General features: G+C 36.2%; 2 protein-coding genes across 2 annotated transcripts; both read right to left on the bottom strand.

The window, feature by feature from the left end:
- Window positions 1-629: 629 nt before the first annotated feature.
- On the bottom strand, window positions 630-11,137 carry LOC139133930 (trafficking protein particle complex subunit 12-like). Its single transcript, XM_070700728.1, has 10 exons — window positions 10,972-11,137; window positions 10,465-10,581; window positions 9,501-9,614; window positions 7,524-7,662; window positions 6,361-6,473; window positions 5,776-5,848; window positions 3,892-3,965; window positions 3,376-3,566; window positions 2,529-2,616; window positions 630-1,498 (listed from the first exon to the last, which is right to left on the bottom strand). Exons 1-10 carry the CDS (start codon window positions 11,116-11,118, stop codon window positions 1,259-1,261), a joined length of 1,296 nt encoding a protein of 431 aa, XP_070556829.1. The 5' UTR covers window positions 11,119-11,137; the 3' UTR covers window positions 630-1,258.
- Window positions 11,121-12,326, bottom strand: LOC139133719 (uncharacterized). The gene has a single exon (XM_070700484.1). It carries the CDS (start codon window positions 12,324-12,326, stop codon window positions 11,121-11,123), a length of 1,206 nt encoding a protein of 401 aa, XP_070556585.1.
- Window positions 12,327-21,304: the final 8,978 nt, after the last annotated feature.

Raw genomic sequence — 21,304 nt, 5'->3', positions numbered from 1 at the left:
TTAGGTATCACGCTTACACAAACAAATCCATACTGTACCCCTCTTCAACAAATACTTTTCCAGGAAAATTCACGTAATGAATAGTAGGGCAACACTCCTAAACCTAATAGCATCTACACTGTATCAAACCCAAGGAGAAATTTCTCCAAACAATCTGTAATCAACTTTTTATAATCAATGATGTGTTTTTCAGATCAGACCAAATTATGCAATTTGTTGTGATTAAGATATAGCAAAATAAGCAGATAAATAATTTGATGTAACTTCATTCCGCATGGCTTTGTTAGTTTCCTTTTCGGCACTTAAATCTGACGGGTGAGTCAAGTCGTCATCAGAAGAAAACATAAAATGGTTACCTTCAAATGAGAATTCATTACCTGGTTGCAGACTACACACAGTATAGCTATGCTAGGTGATGGTGTTGTGTTTCAGAGTTTTGTCAACAATATCAGGATCCATTAATGACTGCATATTGCATGCACCTATGATTAGCAAATAGCAGCTGCATGAGGTCAAAGTTAAATTTGGGTCAAAGTTGAGGTTGGGTCAAAGTTGAGGTCAGATGACAATTGAGCTTTAAAGCTGCTGTCACTGACCTTAACCTTTTCAGCAATGTTATCACAAAGACATACCTTAACATGTTAATATCTTTATTGAAAGAGATTCAGATCATATCCACTAAGAATACAATGTGCTGGGAAAGCTGATGTGACAGACAAAATCATGAATATTTATACTTATGCAAAAAAAAATATTTCAGGCTGACAAAAATACACTCGCTGAGACTAGGCGTGAAGGACAACTTCAAAGAACGACTTACAAAAGTCAAAGTGAAGTCAAATTTCATTAAGAAAGGACTGACTGTTTTCCAGTATTCATATTGCACAACTCCTTTCATTTTTTGCTTCTGATACCTTCTTTATACAGTGTCAGTTACAGTGTGCATGTCAATATATTTCCTTGTTTTCTCTACTTTTCATAATTTTTTCCAACAAATACTGTCTATGTTACTTTAAGACACTAGCAATATGATTCATGATATTTGGAAAATTGAAATACTGATGATAACATTAACTTACATGTAGACAAATTTGGGCAAATTTTTCTCAAGAACCAATATATACATGCATGATGCAGTCACTGTTTTCACGATATCCATCCACACAGAAATGAACAATTTCTCATTTCATGACAAGACACTTCAGTAAATACAAAGTGGTCTGAGACAATGTGAAAAGAAGCTGTAAGACTGTTATTTTTATATCATTTTCAAACTCTGCACGTTAAATCCATCACCCCTGTGTTTATTGACAAGATCTAACAATACTTGTTTTTTATGCATGCTCCTAGAAGATTCCAACTCATAAACAGTACATAAATTAAACAGAACTCCCTCCTGTAAATATTTTGGATCTTTGTGAACTAAATTTTCCAGTGTCTTCAGAGCTTCTTTCAATTTGCCGACATACAGCAGACACACAGACATGTTGTTGATTGCCTGTGAATTGTCAAAATATCAGAAGTTTTAGTCATTCCATAAACAATTTTTAAACAAACTGTCACAAAAAGTTCCAACTGGTTTGTAAAATTTGCAATGTTAACACAAGATTTGTATGAATTTCCATTTCGTAACTTACGGTTCATAACGAGGCTGTAGTTGAGTAGCTTACCAATGTATTCCATGGATTAAAAGGAGGATGTCATCAGAACTCAGCTCAAAGGTTGCTTGGGACCCCTACGACCGATGTGAACACAGTATCTAAGGTACGTTGGCAATTAATGAAAGTTAAAACATGTTTTTTTAACAATGAATGTCATAAAATTTAAATGTTGCAGCTATGTTGACATGATGCATCTAGATATCATGCATGAAATACAATGTTTGTAAACAAGAAAGTTGCACACGCGCAGTTCCAATGACACCCTCCCTTTAAAAAGACACTTCACAAGACAAGGATGGAATACTTGATTTCTCGTGTGAAATAGTCTTTCTTTGGTTCACTTTTTTATTTGACTTCGTTTGACTGATTAGATCTGGCTTGATGAATAGATTTAATTTGATTCAGCCTGATTGATTTTGATATGGCTGAATTTCACTGATATTGATTTCACAGCTCTTGGCTTTGACTATCAAAAGCTGATAAGTCAGATGAAAAAGTTGTTAATTTCTGATCACCTTGCTTTGCATGAAAAGACAAATACCAGTGCACCAGCTGATCACAAACCATGTGATAAAAAGTCAACCTTTGAAAGGAGTCAGATATTTGTTTGAGTGGCATTGGTAAGTGTTCCGCAGCTTCAACACTGTGGAAACTCTAGAGTTGCATAACAGAAGATTTCTTGCATCACAGGATGAACTCTGCATCTTCCACACAGTTTATCCTGTGACGCCAGAAATCTTCTGCTACAAAACTCTGTCAAGCAAGATCTGAAATTTCATACATGGCCTGAAATGATGTATTTCACTGATGGGTTTACAAAAGATAATGGCAGACAAGTAATAAACGAAGGATTGAGTCTTTACTCACCAATGCATTATCAGGATCTATTTTCAGAACTTCTACAAAGTTGGAATGTGCCTCTGCATAGTTACTTTGTGCCAACCAGTAGAATGCTCTGTGAAGAACAGATGTAAAATACAATTTTATCAATTATCATCCTTAAACAAGAACTTCCCTATAAAAGCCAAATTATTGTAAATCTATGTAAATGTTAAAAAGCAATGCTACTGATTGGACATGTCATGTTTGGTTCCAGAATCCCATAATATTGCCATATTTCAGGCATTTATTGTCATTGAATCTTGCATATGATGTCTGTGAATATGTGGTGACTAAACTTGAGTCGAAAACAAACTGAAAAAATGCTCCGTTTTTTGTCAGAGAAAGCATATTTTTTCAAAATGTGTTCCCTGTACCATGTCACAAAAGTGCCCATCATGATTATTCAAATTTATCATACAGTCAAAGCGATGCTATGAGAATTCAAAACCTCCCAACCAGTGTATGAAAATGGCTGCGTCATTGGTAATCCCCTATTGTGCGCCCATGGTCCTGTAACTTCCCATTTAAGTGACAGCATAGGGCTGGATATAGAATATGAACTGTTCAGATTAGATCATTAGCTATTTTCATGTAATATTTCTGGAAAATTTTATCTTAATTTGTAAAATTTAAGCATGTTTCATCTTTGTAGCATCGTTTCTGAGCAATTCTTGGTAAAAACCGTCTTTTTGATGAAAACACACCACAGCAATTCAATTGAAGAAACAGGAAAAGATTGATTCACTCATGGATGTGAAAATAGTCAAATGCTGGGACCAAATTTGAATAAATCACAGTAACTCTTACATCAATTTTCTCCAAGAGTACTTACTTGTTCATGTAGATTTGCGATTTGTCTTTGTCACTGGTTATATGTTTCTCAACTTCGTCAAAACATTTTTCAGCTGATCTTAAATCCCCTAGTTGTAGATGAATTCTGCCAATGCTACTCAATATTGACGTCACATTAGCAGTGTCTTTGTCAAGTAAATCTCTATAAACCATACTAGCTTGGTTGTAATCCTAAAAATTAACAAGAAATCTTTGAAATAACATTTACTTATACCTTATTAACATTTAAAAAGATCACGCTTTCCACTGACAAACAAATAATGAAAAGGGATCTCTTTGAAATTATTAGTAGATAGAATATACGATACTCCTCTTTCCTCAAGATTTCACTACAAATCTTAATATACATGTCAAAATTATAGTCAGTACCCAACCGTCAAAGTTTTGACCGTTACCACATCTACATGTTCTTCTGGAATAGATTTTGTTATTAATATTGATCAAGACAATCATACCTGGATCAAAATACATAAGAGTCAACGAAATAGAGACTTACCTTCATCATGGCAAGACAATTTCCAATAGAATACAGAATGCGTATTAGTCGAGATTTCCAAAGCTGTACTGATGCTGTAAAAAAATTCAAAAAATAATGATAAACAATGTGTGTTTCAAATTCAAGAATGAATTTTTTTCATTGTTTTACAGATAAACATTACTAAGATCACTTGAAAACCTAGAATTGTAATTCATCTTAGCAGACTATGCCCTAATATTGATACCAAACAAACTGTCGCAGGCACTACAAATTCTACAGTAATGTCCTAAAATTGTGTTAGTCTCTGATTGAGAACATTATTTCCTACCAATGAGTAACAGCATAACAGTCTCCAGCCAATGTATTTTACATTTTATGAAATAATTTGAAGTACGGTACATCATATCAGAGGTATTCGGGACTTAAGGCAGTATGCACCTCGAAAGTGAAAGAAGTAAACTTTTCCTCCAACTTAAATTAATGAATCTTTCAACCATTCTCTTTCCAAATCAAAAATAAAAGTTGGGGGTCACTGTGCAAATTTTGGTACTAGAGAAACAAATAACCAAGGATTTACCGATATTTAAAATTCAAAATGGCCACCATCCCTGTGTCAACTCTATGGAAAAAAATAAAATTTTAGAATTTCGAAAAAGTATCCCCGTGAAAAGTTTTCTTACAGCAAGAGCTTTAAAATGAATCCCCACAAGTGGTATATCAGAAAAGAATTGTAAAAGTTTGAGAGTCTGAATATCTGTCCCCGAGGCACATTCTTTCTTAATCACAGTGTGAATGGGTCAGTAGCAAGTTCTGACCCATTTTCCTAAAAATATGTATTGTAAAACAAGTCATCGTTGATGACACAGTCCCCACTTGTTAATGGGTATTTTGATTACAGGTCCTCAGAGAGGATAGAGTCCTCTTCATTAGGTCTGTGATAAAAATACTTTGAATGAATTCACTTGATACATGTCTGAGTTATGGTTCAGGACATGAAAAATAATAACAAAATGGTCGCACAGTGGCCATATTGGATCGCATCACAAAACAAATTGATGTGCATAGCTATGACATTGGTCGATGTCCTTGTACCAACTTTGAATAAAATTGGTCGAAACATGCGGATATGCCTGAGAAATGGCTCTGTACATGAAAACATTGTAATAAAATGGCCGCCTGGTGGCCATATTGGATCGTATCACAAAACAGATTGACGTGCATATGTATGACATAGGTCAATGTCCTTGTACCAACTTTGAATAAAAACGGTTGAGATATGCCTGAGTTATGGCTCTGTACATGAAAAAATCGTAATAAAATGGCCGCACAGCGGCCATTTTGGATTGTATCACAAACAGATTGCCGTGCACAGCTATGACATTTGTCAATAAGCTTGTACCAACTTTGAATAAAATCGGTTGAAACGAGCCTGAGTAATGGCTCTGTACATGAAAAAATCGTAATAAAATGGCCGCCTGGCGGCCATATTGGATCGTATCACAAAACAAATGACGTGCATATGTATGACATTGGTCAATGTCCTTGTACCAACTCTGAATAAAATCGATTGAAACATGCCTGAGTAATGGCTCTGTACATGAAAAAATCGTAATAAAATGGCCGCCTGGCGGCCATATTGGAATATCACAAAACAAATTGACGTGCATCTGTATGACATATGAAGTAATCCTTGTATCAAGTTTGAATAAAATCGCTCCAGGCATCTCAGAGATATCTGCGTTAACGGACGGACGGACGCACGCACGCACGCACGGACATGACCAAACCTATAAGTCCCCCGGACGCTGTCCGTGGGGACTAATAACCAGGACCCAACCACATATTCTTCTCTACTTTAACCTCATGTGTACATATCGCCATGACAAAACCTTATTCTGTTACCTTTTCTATTTTCTTCTGAAATTTCTATACCACTGCCATCTTCAGCAAGACCACTTTCCAAATTACTTATTATCTGTAAGGAGGAAAACCCAGCAACAAGATTAGAACATGTTTGTCAGTACTATTTACACAACGATTTTGGTCAGATTTGAACATTCCAAGTGTATAATCTGCACAAGAATGTATCTGATAACTCACTTACTCTGCCGGTTTTTGAAATTTGATGCCGTACATTTCAACAAAAATGATATTAAAGCATAATTGAGTCTTTTTCAGAGTAATAAAATTTCTCCCCAATGCCATTTCCACCTTTTCAATAAAATCCTACCATTAATCATTAGATTTTAACTGATACCTCTGTCAATTATCGAAATGTGTGTATCTTCTAAGTTTTCTTTTAGTTAATTACTTCTCCAAGAGAATACTACAACGCTATTCACATCCATCCATCCATCCTCACGCTCACTCGCACACACACACTCTCTCTCTCTCTCTCTCTCTCTCTCTCTCTCTCTCTCTCTTCTCTCTCTCTCTCTCTCTCTCTCTCTCTCTCTCTCTCTCTCTCTCCATCCCCCCAATCCATACCTTCGAAGTGATAGCATGTAGATAGTACAATCTATCAATGGTATCTTGTGGTCTTCCATTGTATTGTGGTAACTCTGCATGCAGCATTCGGAATGAAAACGGCACCATGGAACCTATGGAATAAAACAGAGAAACAATGTCAAGCATTGATGTATGGAAAAAATAGTGGCACAGATTCTATAGGCCATCAAGGAAGACTAGACACACTGGAATAATGTACAGAGACATGTTACACAGTTACTGTTGGCAAAATCTTTAAAACATGAATATCTGATTTCAGGTACTGTATCTTTACTTTCTTGAAAATATCTATTACAGCTCACTTTAGCTAACTACACAATGTGATATCTTCTTCACTATTTTTCTCAGGACAAACTAATATACTGCTTTGAAAACCACATGAAACTTGTGCATTTGTTTTGGTTTTCGTATCAAATGATACATGGTTAGCCACAGACTCAGCCATGCTGACTGAGCTGAGAGACAGAGAGACAAACATACAGATAGACAGAAAGACATATGGAGACTTGCTGAGAGACAAACAGAAAGATTTTCCAGCAGACAAAACTGTAACGATGAATAGAAAGGCTGCTTGAAGAAACAAATGACAGATGATTGCATACTGAACAATGGACAAACAAATGAACATAAGGGTTGCACGCACATAATGAATGAGACAGTTTCCCATATATATATATATATATATATATATATATATATATATATATATATATATATATATATATATATATATATATATATATATATATATATATATATATATGAGACAATGATAGCTAAAAATGAGGAGACACATACCAATATATATATATATATATATATATATATATATATATGAGACAATGATAGCTAAAATGAGAGACACATACCAGTACATCAAAAGGTTCACTGACGCTGACAATGACAGCCAACTACACAAAGATAGACTGATAGACTGACATTCACATTGATTATTGGACTGTGATTACACTGGAAGTTCATTAGCATTCTCCACCTACTACTACCTAAGACTTATCTAACATTTGTAACATGCACAGCAATATGTTAACACTGTAATGTATTCAAGTATAGTCAATAACTTGCCTTCATAAGGAAATTACTTTCAGTTGAGAATTTAATGGTCAAAGTTTGTATATCCCTACCTCTCTTTCCTGGGTACATCTCAGTGTAGAATTCATAAAATAAATCAGGTTTATCCAAATTTCCAAAGGCTTCAATTTCTACCTCCACTGTACTGAACAGCCGTAACTTCATCATCAGAGCAACTCTTGTAAACCAAATCTGTTAAACAGATGGATGAAAACATGAATGGAAGTTACACATGTATGATTCAATTTCTACTCAACGTATTTCATAAGATTTCAATGGTATACCATTGAAATGAGTGGTATGTTCACGACTGAGATAAAAGTAAAATTGGAGAATAAAAATGAATAAAATTTTTAGGTTAAGTTGTACAGGTACATACAAACATAGGGCCAAAGTCCCTGACGCTACTGTTGACATGGATACAAAATTAAGTATTTCCTGACTGTATGAAATTATCTCACTAAGGTCATCCTAGGGACCTGTAAACCAAATATTAAAGCTGTCTGACCAGCGGTTTTGAAAAAACAAGCGACCAAACAGTTGACAGAGCTCTGCTGTGTTATGTAGAGAATAACTTTTTGTGACACATGTATTGATGAAGAAGGTGGATATCTTTGATAGCTCATTTCAGGATGGCCTGACCAAAAATGGCAAAATTAGCTGCAAAAATACAAAATTGATGATTTCATCATAATTTCAATATATTACATTGAGATAAAGCCTAGGAACCTGTATACCAAATATCAAAGCTATCAGATGAGTAACTTTTGAGAAACAAATATTTTGACCAAAAATGGCAAAAATTGACCCAAAAATACAAAAATTGAAGATTTCATCAAATTTCAATATATCAAACTAAGACAACCCCTAGGAACTTGTATACCAAATATCAAAGGCATCAGACAAGTAGTTTTTGAGAAACACATTTTTTGACCAAAAATGGCAAAAATTGCACCAAAAATACAAAATTGCAGATTTCATCATATATTCAATATATCATATTTAGTTCATCTGTAGGAACCTGTATACCAAATATCAAAGCTGTCAGACAAGTGGTTTTGATGAAATAAAGTTTTGACCAAAAATGACAAAAAATTCCTTAAAAATACAGATTTGCATATTTCATCACAATTTGAACAAATCTAAGATGGGTTATCCCTAGGGACCTGTATACCAAATAACAAAGCTGTCTGACCAGCGGTTATGAAGAAGAAGATTTTTTACCAAAAACGCCTTTTTTGGCACTAATTTGCATATTTTCAACAATATCAAAAAATTAAAAAATCTAGTTTCTCAAAATCAGATTTTTCATCTACACAACAAATATCAAATCAGTAAGTACTACCGTTCTCAAGATATTTGAGTGGACGGACGCCTCACAAACGGACATACCGGTACATACATACATCACAGGGTTTTGTGGAGGGACTGTGCATACATACATACATACATACAGACTGATGCCGGATGCTCGACGGACACCCATCCCAATAGCTTCTATAGACTATAGTCTATAGTAGCTAAAAACTGACTCATTCGCCTACCAACACTTACTGTAAAATGAGAATACTTTACTGACATTTGTTTTGATATCTGTATTTGTGAAAACTGTAAACACTGTAATTCATGAAGATAATTGAAGGATGACTGCAGTAGTGGAGTGCAAAGCCTAAAAGTAATGGCAGTATGGGGAGTGTAAACTTTACAAGTAATGGCAGTATGGGAAGTGTAAACCTTACAAGTAATTGTCATCGACTAAAATGATGGAATCTTATTACTGATATCCTAAATCCTTTGGATTTCAGAACCAATACTGAGTGGGGTTTCAACTCTAGTGTGATTTCTTTCATGTAGATGTCATGAAGAATTTTCCTGGATTGTTGAAACCTCTGGAGCATTAGTGGACACTGGTCTACCACTTTTGATTAGAAATCGCAAAGCTATGCTATCTGGTTGAAAGCGAAAAATCATTGTCAGTCCATACATCCATCTTGTCAATCACTATAAATTATCCATTGAAGTCATTTTACCTGTAGTGTCAATGGTGTATTCAGCGACTGTTGGCCTACAGCACCATTGCCTTGGTTGTATCTGTCTAACAAACGAGCCGTCAGATCAACAGCAGAACGATAACATCCTCCTGCCTAAAACGGAAATGATTAAATGCATTATTCAAATTTTATCTTACAGAGCAACATTCTGTTTTGAAGCCATACAGTAAACTTGATATGCGTGTAGTGCCAAAACAAGTACATTAAAAACTGTTGTTGATAAATTATGACCTAGTATACACTTTGACAAATAAACACTACATGTACATTAAATATGCATACAGCAACTTGTAGATGATAATATGTTAGAAACTTTTTAACCCTTTAACCACAGACTGTGGTACGTTCCCATTGTTATCGGTAGTTAGGGTGGATCCACACACTGGGAAATGGGGATGTACAGGCTAAAATACATATATTTTTCAGCATATATCATATTACATTGAAAGAAATTATGGAATTATGTCTCAAATTAATTGTCCACAGGATAAGTGTCACAGCACATCTGGTGGTCTTGTAAAGTACTCTGGTGGTAGTGTACGAGAGACAAGGACTAGAAGTCAAACCTCTTTCTCTTTGTCAATTGGGTTAAACCTGCAATTGGAATGGACTACAGTACAAACAAAACCATGTGCGCCAACATACATAGAAATACGTGTATTTCCATACACACTTGTACATGTAGGTTAGTTTGTACCGCCATCACATAAACTCTTGGGTGTTACAGACTCTGCAGAACTCTGTATGTCCTCATATTCCTGAGTAGAACCATTAGATGGGCTAGAGCTTAGGTAGTACAATTTTCTCACATAGAATTTGCTCACTCTTAACCCTTTGACCACCATGGTTTGGCCCAAACTTATTGTTATTGCTGGTGATTGTGGACCTGTTCACTGGGAATGAGGGATGAGTAGCTTCAGAACTTTATCTGTTAGGAACTTACAATGAGTTGTTGAAGTCCTTCTTCATTCTGACTGACATTATCTGCTGTCAACATTTGTCTTTTGTTACTTTCCTGTTCACCCATGAACTTGTACACCAACTCCTTGATTGGGTCACCCTAAAATGAGTAAGTTAAGAAAGTAAAATAATTATCAAGTTTTGAATATTCAAGAAACATTGGTGGTCATACTTATCATTGCAATGAGGGTTGCATATCACTTTGATGCACAGAAGTATGATGTACATTTCTGCTAGATAATTGACAAAATGCCCCAAATGCCCCAGTGGCTGCTTTGAATGATGGGAAGGAGTTTTAAGAGCTCATCTACGTGTTTAAGTTAAATGAAGCTAAATTACTGGCAAAAAGACAAGAGTTCTATGAGGATTAAAGACTGTTGCATTTTGAGACAAGACAAGTTTTGGTGATACGTCCTCATTATTTGCAGAAATGGCATTGCCCACCACGGCATTCTAAGCTACAAAGAGAATGTGTTCCATGCTAACCTACCTGTGAGTCTTCTACAACCACGCCAGGCATTGTTAATTGACTCCTGTCAAGCGTTACACTGTTAGGTGACATCACCTTGGCAACTAGTATTTGTCTTGTTGATTCCGATGGTATCCAGGCATTGTAACGTCTATCAATGTCACTCATCTTCAGAGCTGCTGCAAAAGGATCTTCATTGTCCAATGAGCTTGATGATAAGAAAGGTGGGTGGGGAGTAATCTGTGGGGATGTGACTGGGGGGGTTGACTAGTAAACACTTCATTGATTGGTGGAGTTGTTGGAACTGGCGTATGGCTTGCACGAACATCTGTGATTGGTGGACTAGTTGGCACAGGAGAGTGACTTGTAAAGACTTCATTGATTGGTGGAGTTGTCGGGACTGTTGGATGGGGATCTTTTGATGTGGGCGATGATGTTTCAGCTTGTGAGAACGATCCGCTCCGTCGTGTTGTTTCAACTTGTGAGAATGAACCACTACGATGAGATGTGACTGATGCAGATGAGTCTGTCAGACTATCAACTCCACCTGTAGTGAAAGAGTCAAAGAAACTCTTTCCTTCGATGTCACCACTGCTAACATCCTCATCAGCGAAGAATTTCCTGACGTTTTCTTCTTCAACTTTCTCAATTCGATGAGTTGTATCTTGTGTCAGGTTAGACGCTGGGCTGCCAACGACTTGTGTTTCAAATCCATCATCAGAATTTGATTTCCCTTCGATGTCTACTGGTTCTGATGACACAGGATTATCTTCCAGGGGTGAAAAGCCAATGTATTCTCCATCTTGTTCTCGTTGATTTTCAGATTCTGTCACAGATGGTTGCATATCATCGTCAATGATATCTTCTTTAATTTGTTTACTTACACAAACTCCATCCACGGATTGTTCCCCGGGATCCTTGAGCTGCTGCTCGTTTTCTAGAGTCGTTTCACTTTCTGAAGACGGTGAGAAAGTCAAAAGATCTTCTGGTACTTTCTGTTCAATATCTCCCTCCCCACTCCCTTCTATGGTTGGTCGTTCCTCCTGCCTTTCGCCCTCTAACGGCACCTCATCGTCTACGTCTCCTGTCAAAAGTGCACTACCGTCTTCGCCAGTCTTTTCCTGCTGTTCAGGACTTTCACTCAAATCAACCTCACTGCCTGCAAATTCCCCTAGGTTGAGCTGTCCAGTTGTAGCCGCTAGATCACTAACTGCTACACCCTGATCCTCACCTACCGGAACATCGATAAGTTCCGACCCGCCCATCGCGACTGGCACAGCTGCAGAAATGTCCTCGGGAGAACCCGTCTCACCAGTCGCGACATTGTCGATATCGATATTTATACTCACGCTAGCTTGGGTACTATCTTGATCCATCCTTCAAGAATACTGGTTCATCGACTTCGATGCCAGAGATACTCGTGCAATTTTGTATTGATGTGCAATGGCGAACTGTGTGCTGAACGTCATCAATATCAGTGTTGATGTCGCAAAACGTACTTTTTACGACCATCAATGGGTATAATCCGTTGCGACAATAGTTTAAATTTACCATTTGCCAACTTAGGGATTTCGTTTGGATCGGTTATAGAAAAAAATAGAAAAGGGCCAATCATATGATTTAATTCCAATGTCTTTGGTGAAATACGAGCAGTACATACAGTTCCCATCGCCAGACTTCACACGGCACTGTGTACAAAGTAACCACAGGGGGCGCTGTGCATGATCAGAGTGTACAATTTCTTTTTGTAGCTCAAATATATATGTGTGTGGTATTAATATTAATGAATAGTTGTTGTATTTTTTTCAAAATTTTTGCTTTACTGTACTCTCCGAGTATGTCATTGTTGAGCAATCAGAAGTGATATATCAATTAATCGATCATCTGACAGACAAAAGCCAAATTAATAGATCAGTGAAGTACCCACTATCCATGAGTGCATACCTTGTTTCTGTACAATTGGGCATAACAAAAAAATACTGAAAAGTTTTTTTAACCCTGGAAAATTCATCTGCATTTTTCAATGATGTACAACTTTTAGTTTCAATGATTACAACTTTTAGTTTTTATAAAGTGTTCCTCAATTATGGCAATAATTAACTTTTATGTTACATTGTAGTTACTAATTAGCAGATGCTAACTTTTTCTGTTAACGGCCAGAGAATTTTACATATTGCATATATTGGCCGATGCAAAATTTCCAGAAATTGCCAGTTTGATCGAAACAGTTTTGAGTTTGTTGGTGCACTAGCTAATCAGATTTACTCAGAGCCTCAGGTAAATTCACTCTCTCGGGCTTCTCTGGTTTCTTCAATATTGCCAATTATGTCACAGCTTTGTTAGTACCAGTGAATTTGTGATGTCATCCCCCACCCTATTACTGATAATATATCCTATCACCCAGTATTGTGGCCTCATATGTTTTTCAACATCTACAAAATCCCTGGTATAGCCAAAACTATAAAATAATGCAATAATGTATGTCCAGGCCCATAGTTGACTCAGGAAAACTAGCACTCCATAATGTACACAGCTTCACCTAGTACATTATGTTGTGCAAAGTTTCCTTTTGCCCGTTATCGTCCAGGAGGGGTATATTATTGTGAAGTCAAGTGACAATAATTTTCTATGACACCAGAGTAACATATTCACACATTTTGTACACATTTTATTTGTTCACACACATTTTGTTCATGTTATTGTTACCTGATAAGGAGGTTTGAGATTTGAAGACAAAGTACATGATGAAGTCCAATCAATTATACAATTAAAATTTACATTTATTTGAGAAATGTTGTTGATGGGATTGCAAAAACATTCCGTGGTGTTTCTGGCAAAACCAAACGTCCAGGTTACATGATTAGAAATGAAACATCAAACTTCAAAGGGGAAATTCTTTTTTCATAATTTTAGGATATGATTTTAATTGTTTCATTTGCATCTGCAAAGTATAGTACATGTAGGAGGGATAAGCTCCTTGGACTGAAAAAGATTTTAATACTATTGCAGCAGCTATAATCCTGTCAAAACTGATTAACACAAAATGTAAAGATGGGATGGTAATGTCATTTTCTATCTTTAGTTTTTTGTTCTCATTTGCATTCAATTATCACCTCCCTACACCAGCAAGGAAGACCTCGACCAAATTAAGCATCACCATCTGTAGTATATACATATTGATCAGACTGTGTACAGTTCTTGTAAAGCCAAACATTGAAACCCACATTATGAGACTAATTGATGTGTACATAGCTTTATTGATGAAAGTCTATTCCATGGCTATCAAAATGAAGCTCACATTATTTTTTTAAGTCTTCATAAATAAATGAACAGTTCATTGTCACTTTCATATTCTCTATTAGTTCCATAACGTTTGCTACCCTCATACATGATTTGTTTGAACTTCATTTACAGTTCATCTTCTGCTTCAAAATTACTGTTTACAACAATAAAACACTTTGTGGTTGTTAAAACAAAAAATCTGTAACTTTTGATGTATTCTCAACAATGATATGCTCCCTTTGTAAGTTTCATTGTAAGTTTCTTCAACTACTCCCAAAATCATGTTGAAATGGTATTTGACTTGTCAAAGCGGCCTTCATGTGTGTAATATCCAACAGCAACGCAATTGTAAACACATATATTAATTTGCACCTGATTCACGATAAATTAAAGAATATTCAGCCATGTACAAATCAACATAATCCTATGGGGTCTAGCTGCTGTACAAAGCAACGGGAGGACCCCCTAAGAAGACCTGATTGTTTTCATAATAAAAATTCAGGCCAAGTGTACTCAACAGGCATTTATTTCTAAAAAAGTTGCATGAAATCTTAAATACAGAGCACTAGGACTGTAATGCTAACTTTTGATGACTTTTTCATTATTTTTATTTATATATCAATTGCAACTTCTTATTCTACTCCCTAAAGAATGTTGAAACACCCACTATTTAGCTTGTCAACTTAGCGTCTATATGTGTAAAATGCATTGTTATTGTTTACATTTGAATTCTAGTCCGGACCAGAAGTCACTTGTCAACAATACCAATGCTGTTACAACGTGCATGTACGGGCTGAGTTGACAAGCTGAATACTGTGTATCTGAACATGTTTTGGGGAGTAGAACAAGCCCGGAGAACAAGGCATTATGGTTGACATTCAAAATAGAAATGATGAAAATATTATCAAAGTTAGCATTACCTTTAAGTCAATATTCTGTATTTATTAACTTATTTCAGGGCACCATTTTACAAGTGGTATAGCCACAAACTGATGACTTCAAATCGCCGTACACAAAACACAGACGCCTTGTAATATGGCACTGTGTATTGTGTACGGCAATTTGACAGTATCATTTTGTGGGCTATACCACTGTGAAATGTGTGCCTATTTCAGTAAACCAACAGGCCAGAGGTCTAATTTCAAGGCACTGTAAAAATGATCTTTATAAAAAGATAAAACAGAACAAAGTACAACAAACAAAGAAAATAAAAAATCATACCAGGGCCAAAATATGCAATGATATTCACAAAAAAGGACAAGATATAAAAACACAGAAAAAATTAGAGCAGGCTTTAAGACTAGTCTACAAAATGCAGACGCTGAATTCTACAAATCAATGAGTGGGTCTACTTTCCAGACGTATCAAACTTGCTTGTACACTTTAAAAAGTAACAGAGTACTATCTCAGGATAAATCTTCTCCCACAGACACGAAAAGTAGCATGGTGTCATAGCTGTCTGCCAGGTACATTAAAATGCAACTTGGAAAAAGGAAAGTTGTACTGACCATGAACAATTTTAATAAATAAAACTAACATACAAACATTGCATCTCCCCATGAGAGATGGAAGTTGAAATCTATCACGCAGTTACATTACAAACTCCTATGTTGAACACACTTCTGCTGTACACATGCATTTTTGAATGTGATTGTTCACGGTACATATATTAAATAAATACAACAGATAGAAAAGACATGAGGGATTCTGGGTAAGGTCTGTTCAATGTTCAACTCCAGAATAAAAATGAAGCATGGTGTTTTACAGGGTGTTTTACACCAAAAAGATCACGTGATAGCACTACAAACAAATCCACAGGTGCAAACATACATGGAAATACAAGTATTTCAATGTGCATTGCATACATTGTTTTGTTTTCCCATGGTTCATTTGAATTCTGGGTAACCTATTGAAATGCAGCATTGTAAAAAAGTATATTTCAGAATGAGAGGTACAAAGTATTGCATAGGTTCAGTCTTAAAGTAGAGAGTTTACTGTAGTTGGAAACAGATTACTTGTGGGGAGTTTCTACTACTGTTTTTAACAGTCACAGTATCATATGTACCACAATACAAAGGTCACAGTCAGAACACTTTTCAGTGAGAGATTTGTAAACCAATATACATCACAGCTAACATCAAACAATCACTATGAATCATGATCTTTTCTTGGTCTTCTTACAGAATAGAGTCAGTGTTTTTGTTGTATCAAGGTTTTCCTCAAGAAATGTTTCCAATTCTTAAAACGTGACAACTTCAACTGATTCATTGTTATTGATGATGGGAGCAAATTATCACTCACTTTGTGACCGACTGCTAGTTACTCAATCTCTAAATTCATTATAGAAATCTACCGATCATCACTTCTTTCAAATTTCAATGTCTCAAATATATTGAGCGATAGAAATTCATTTGCAAGTAATCAAACAAAAGCTATATCATATCAGCAAATTTACAAAGTTTATACAAATAAAATATCTATTTTTAAATTAAACCACATGATGCCTTTCTTACTGACTGACTAGAAAACAAAAAAAAAGTTTCCTGTGTTTTGTAGTACTGTCAAGCTAGAAGACATCCTGTGGAAAGAATATATTCCTTTCTACACAAAACTGAAATATATTCCTTTTCTACACAAAACTTCATGTTTTCATTCTCTATCCTTTGGAGATTTATGGCAATTTTACTGATGAGCTGCCAATTGAAACTTGTCTGTCAGGGTAAGTACAAAAAGTTATTTCAGGGGTAGTGAACCCGTCTATTTCAAAAATTATCACCTGCGGTGTTTCACATACAAATACTACAACAGCATTAATTATTCACTGGTTTTAATTTTGCCATTTTTGATGAAAAATTAAGTTCACTAAATCACAGTGAACATGTTAGAAAAACAGATTCTGGTGTTATTGTTATCCAAATAGTGAAATTAAGTCCTTGTGAAAATTAATGATTCACAATAATACTGGTACTATTTCAAGGTATTTGCAACAGACAACAATTATAGGAATTGAGAGATATCTTGAGTAAAGGCTATTTAAATATGTCCCCCTGCTACAATTTGTAAGGAAACCCCTCCCATCAATTTGTTGTTCCCTCCCTACTCCAAATACTTCCCAAATCAAGATCTCCCTGTCCCCACTGATCCCCCATGGTCTGTAAAGTGCAGCCATATGATTTGCCTCCAGTCTCCCTCTGTACATGTATGTCACTCTCTTATTGCTTGAGTACTCTTTTTTACATATTTTAAAGACTTATTACTACACCAGACTACATCACAGTCCGTCCACCACCAGTCAGGAAACACCACTGTGTACTTGTGATAGAGCCTGATATCAATAAACAACCTTACACCCTTACAAACATTGCTTCATCTGTGATATAAACTCCTTCGTTCATGGTTATGCATGTTATTTATATCGTAACTTTTACCCTTAAATTACAACATTTATGCTGTTGATATAAAAATCACAAAACGTGTTACCCTCAACAGACTTCAAACTTTGAATTTTTTGTTCAAGTTTTGTGTATACTGTACTCACATGTAAGAAGTAGGGTGACAAAATTGCTGCATATTGTAATCACCCTACAAAGGCTGTGAAATCAAATGAAAATGAGTGTTCAAAGATTTTCTGTTTCACAGTTGACATTTTCAAATTTAAGAATACTTCATTCCAATTTTTAAAACTATGACACAGTCCCTCAACACATGCAAATGAAGGGACTGCGCTATTAATCACCAATTTATCTACGTTCGGCAAGTTTTGAAGTGGACATTTTTGAATTGCCACACTTAAGAATACTTAATTCAATTTTTAAAACTAAAAATCACCAATTTATCCAAGTTTGGCAAGTTGTTCATTTCTAAATGCTGAGACAAAATGATGACAAATTCCAAGACCAATATATATCACGTCTTGTCCGTGAAGTTGGGGTAATCCATACCCTTAACAACGGGTGCTTCAAAACACCTGGATGGAGGGACTGTGTTATGTAGGTCATTTACCCCACACTCATCATGACCTGAGTTCAATTAGTCTAGAACATTCCCAAGGTCACTGCCCTTGATGACCTCACAACCTTGAATTCAATTAGTCATGTTTGGAATGTTCTGGAAAGTTGATTAGTTGTGTAAGGGAGATAATTTTAGAACAGTAATTAGCATGTCAATAAAAGTTCTAGATTGTTCTTATATGCCTTTATAAAAGGGACGTGCACAGCTTCCAGTCAGACTTTTGGGATCGTGTCTCTTGTGTGTTACTAAACTCCAGCAGTAGTCATTCTCAAGACTTTTCAAGACCTTCACTGCCAACGCTGGATTTATACTGTGGACTTTGTGCAACTTCAAGCCTGCAAGGACTGTTCATTCATCCAACTGACTGTTACAACTCTGAGACTGGAGCTTTGCCGTCCCAGCTGAGATAAGTAGTCTGTACACTTTTAAAGCTTGTACTCTATCCCTGACTTAGCAATTAGTTTTATTTTTGTAATAAATTTTGTTTAAACGTTAACTGCTGAGTTCACCCTTTTGTTCGTTTTCTCTGCACGTAACAAATTGGGGGCTTGTCCGGGATCGAACATTTTGAGCCGTTTGACAACATTTTGCCAGCCTTTTTAAAACTACTGTATACTGTGAACTCAGCGAAATTCAATCATGGCGGAATTCAAGCCAGACGAATTATGGAGGACCTTGATCAGGACACATTTAATTCCCTCAGAAAAGACAACCTCATAGCACTGGCCAATTTCCTTAAGGTAGAAGTTAAACGATCTATGCGCAAGCGAGAAATACAGTTCAAGATTGCAAAACATTTAGTTAATCAGGCCATTTTGAGGAGTCTGCCTTAAAAGATTATGAGCCCGAGTCTACCTCTGAACTCAGAAAATTAGAATTAGAAATGCAGACAAATTTGGAGATCAAGAAACTAGAATTACAAATGAGAGAGAAAGAATTAGAAATGGAAGAAAGACAAAGAGAGAAAGAAAGAGAGGAAAAGAAAAGGAAAGAGAATTAGCAGAACACCGACTGCAATTAGAAATGAGACGTTTAGAGCTTGGACAGTCAGGAAAATTCTTCCCTTCAGACAAGTTTGACATCACTAAGCATTTCAGGCTAGTTCCCCCTTTCCAAGAAAAGGATGTTGATAAATATTTCCTTCATTTTGAGAAAATTGCTCAGAGTTGAATTGGCCTAAGGAGTCCTGGTCTATGCTTTTGCAGAGTGCTTTGGTGGGTAAAGCCAGAGAAATTTACATTCAGTTGTCAGTAGAGCAGGCTTCAAATTATGATTCTGTGAAGGAATTAATTCTCAAGGGCTATGAGTTGGTGCCTGAAGCTTACCGTCAGAAATTTAGGGATTGTGAGAAGGTGAAAGATCAAACTTATGTTGAATTTGCTCGAACAAAAGAACAACTGTTTGATCGTTGGTGTTCTTCTGAAAAGGTCAGTCAGAATTATGACAAATTACGACAACTTGTTTTGATTGAGGAATTTAAAAGGTGCATCCGGAGTGACATCAAGACGTTTATCAATGAACAAAGGCAGATACATTGGAGGTTGCTGCACGTTTGGCCGATGATTATTCATTGACCCACAAATCTTCATTTCTCACAAACCATCCCAGTCCTTTTCATACAGAAACAATGCAGGTAAATTTAACTCGTCCTTTTCATCCAAGAATTTTTCAAAGGAGAGTAGGAAATCAAATAAAACAGTTCACAAAATTCAAGTAACACTTCCACATCATCAGATCCCAAGTCTCAATCTCCTTCTGACAACAGTTTGGTACACTTTCTTGTAATTATTGCAAGAAAGACGGCCATTTAATGTCAGAGTGTTTCAAATTGAAAAGAAAACGTGAAGGTCAAAGTGGTCAAAGTGGATCTAAGCCCACCGGCTTTATTTCTTCATCAACTCAATTAGAGTCTAATAATGTGTGTAACACATTTTCTGAGGTTAAACCCCTCTTATCCCCAATTAATGAGGTCAAGGTCAATTCTTCTCAAGATAGCATTATGGGTATTTTCGAACCATTTATTCATGATGGTTTTATATCACTTTCTAGTGATTTTTCTTCCGCTACCCCTGTCAAAATTTTAAGAGATACCGGGGCTTCCCAGTCTCTTTTGTTGGCAGATACCCTGCCGTTTTCTGAAAAGTCATTTTCAGGTTCTAAAGTTCTTATTAAGGGGGTAGATTGCAATGACTTTATTCCTGTTCCTCTCCATAATGTCTATTTGTCTTCGGACTTTGTTTCTGGACCTGTGCTTTAGGTATTAGGCCTTTTTTGCCTTTTGAAGGGATTCACCTTCTTCTGGAAACGACCTTGCTGGGGACAAGGTCATTACTAATCCACTTGTGACTGATAATCCTAGTTTAGATCAGGATCCAGAGCCAATTGAACAAGAGATACCCGATTTATTTCCTTCATGTGCCATTACTCGAGCCATGTCAAAGAAAACTTCCGAGAATCAAAATACTCTCAAAAATAATGTCACAGATGTTGACTTAAATGACACCTTTCTCAGTCAGGTGTTTGACACGGATCATTCCGTTATCCCTCGTGGATTTGAAACTTCCAGTAAAACTTCTGCTGACCAAGGTCAGACATTTTCTAGATCAAATCTCATTGCAGAACAACACAAAGACCCAGATATTTTGTGTTTGTTTGACAGGGTAGATGATGAAGGTAAAACTTCAGATAGCTCTGTTTCGTATTTGGTATTCTCATGCGTAAATGGAGACCTCCAGATGTCTTGGTTGATGACGATTGGGCTATAAAACACCAAATTGTGGTTCCAAAGCCTTACCGTGCTGAAATATTGCGCCTGGCCCATGAAACCCCCTGGGCTGGTCACTTAGGAGTAGGAAAACTTATCATAAAATTCTCAGTCACTTTTATTGGCCTAATCTCAGGCAGGATGTAGCACATTTCTGTAAAACTTGTCACACATGTCAAATGGTAGGAAAGCAAATCAGACCATTCCAAAGGCCCTTTACAGCCAATTCCTGCATTTCAAGAACCATTTAGTAGGATTCTAATAGACTGTGTTGGGCCCCTACCAAAAACAAGATCA

The sequence above is a fragment of the Ptychodera flava genome, chromosome 5 (assembly GCF_041260155.1).
Source record: "Ptychodera flava strain L36383 chromosome 5, AS_Pfla_20210202, whole genome shotgun sequence".
Lineage (NCBI taxonomy): Eukaryota > Metazoa > Hemichordata > Enteropneusta > Ptychoderidae > Ptychodera > Ptychodera flava.
This window is presented reverse-complemented; position numbering and strand designations above follow the sequence as displayed.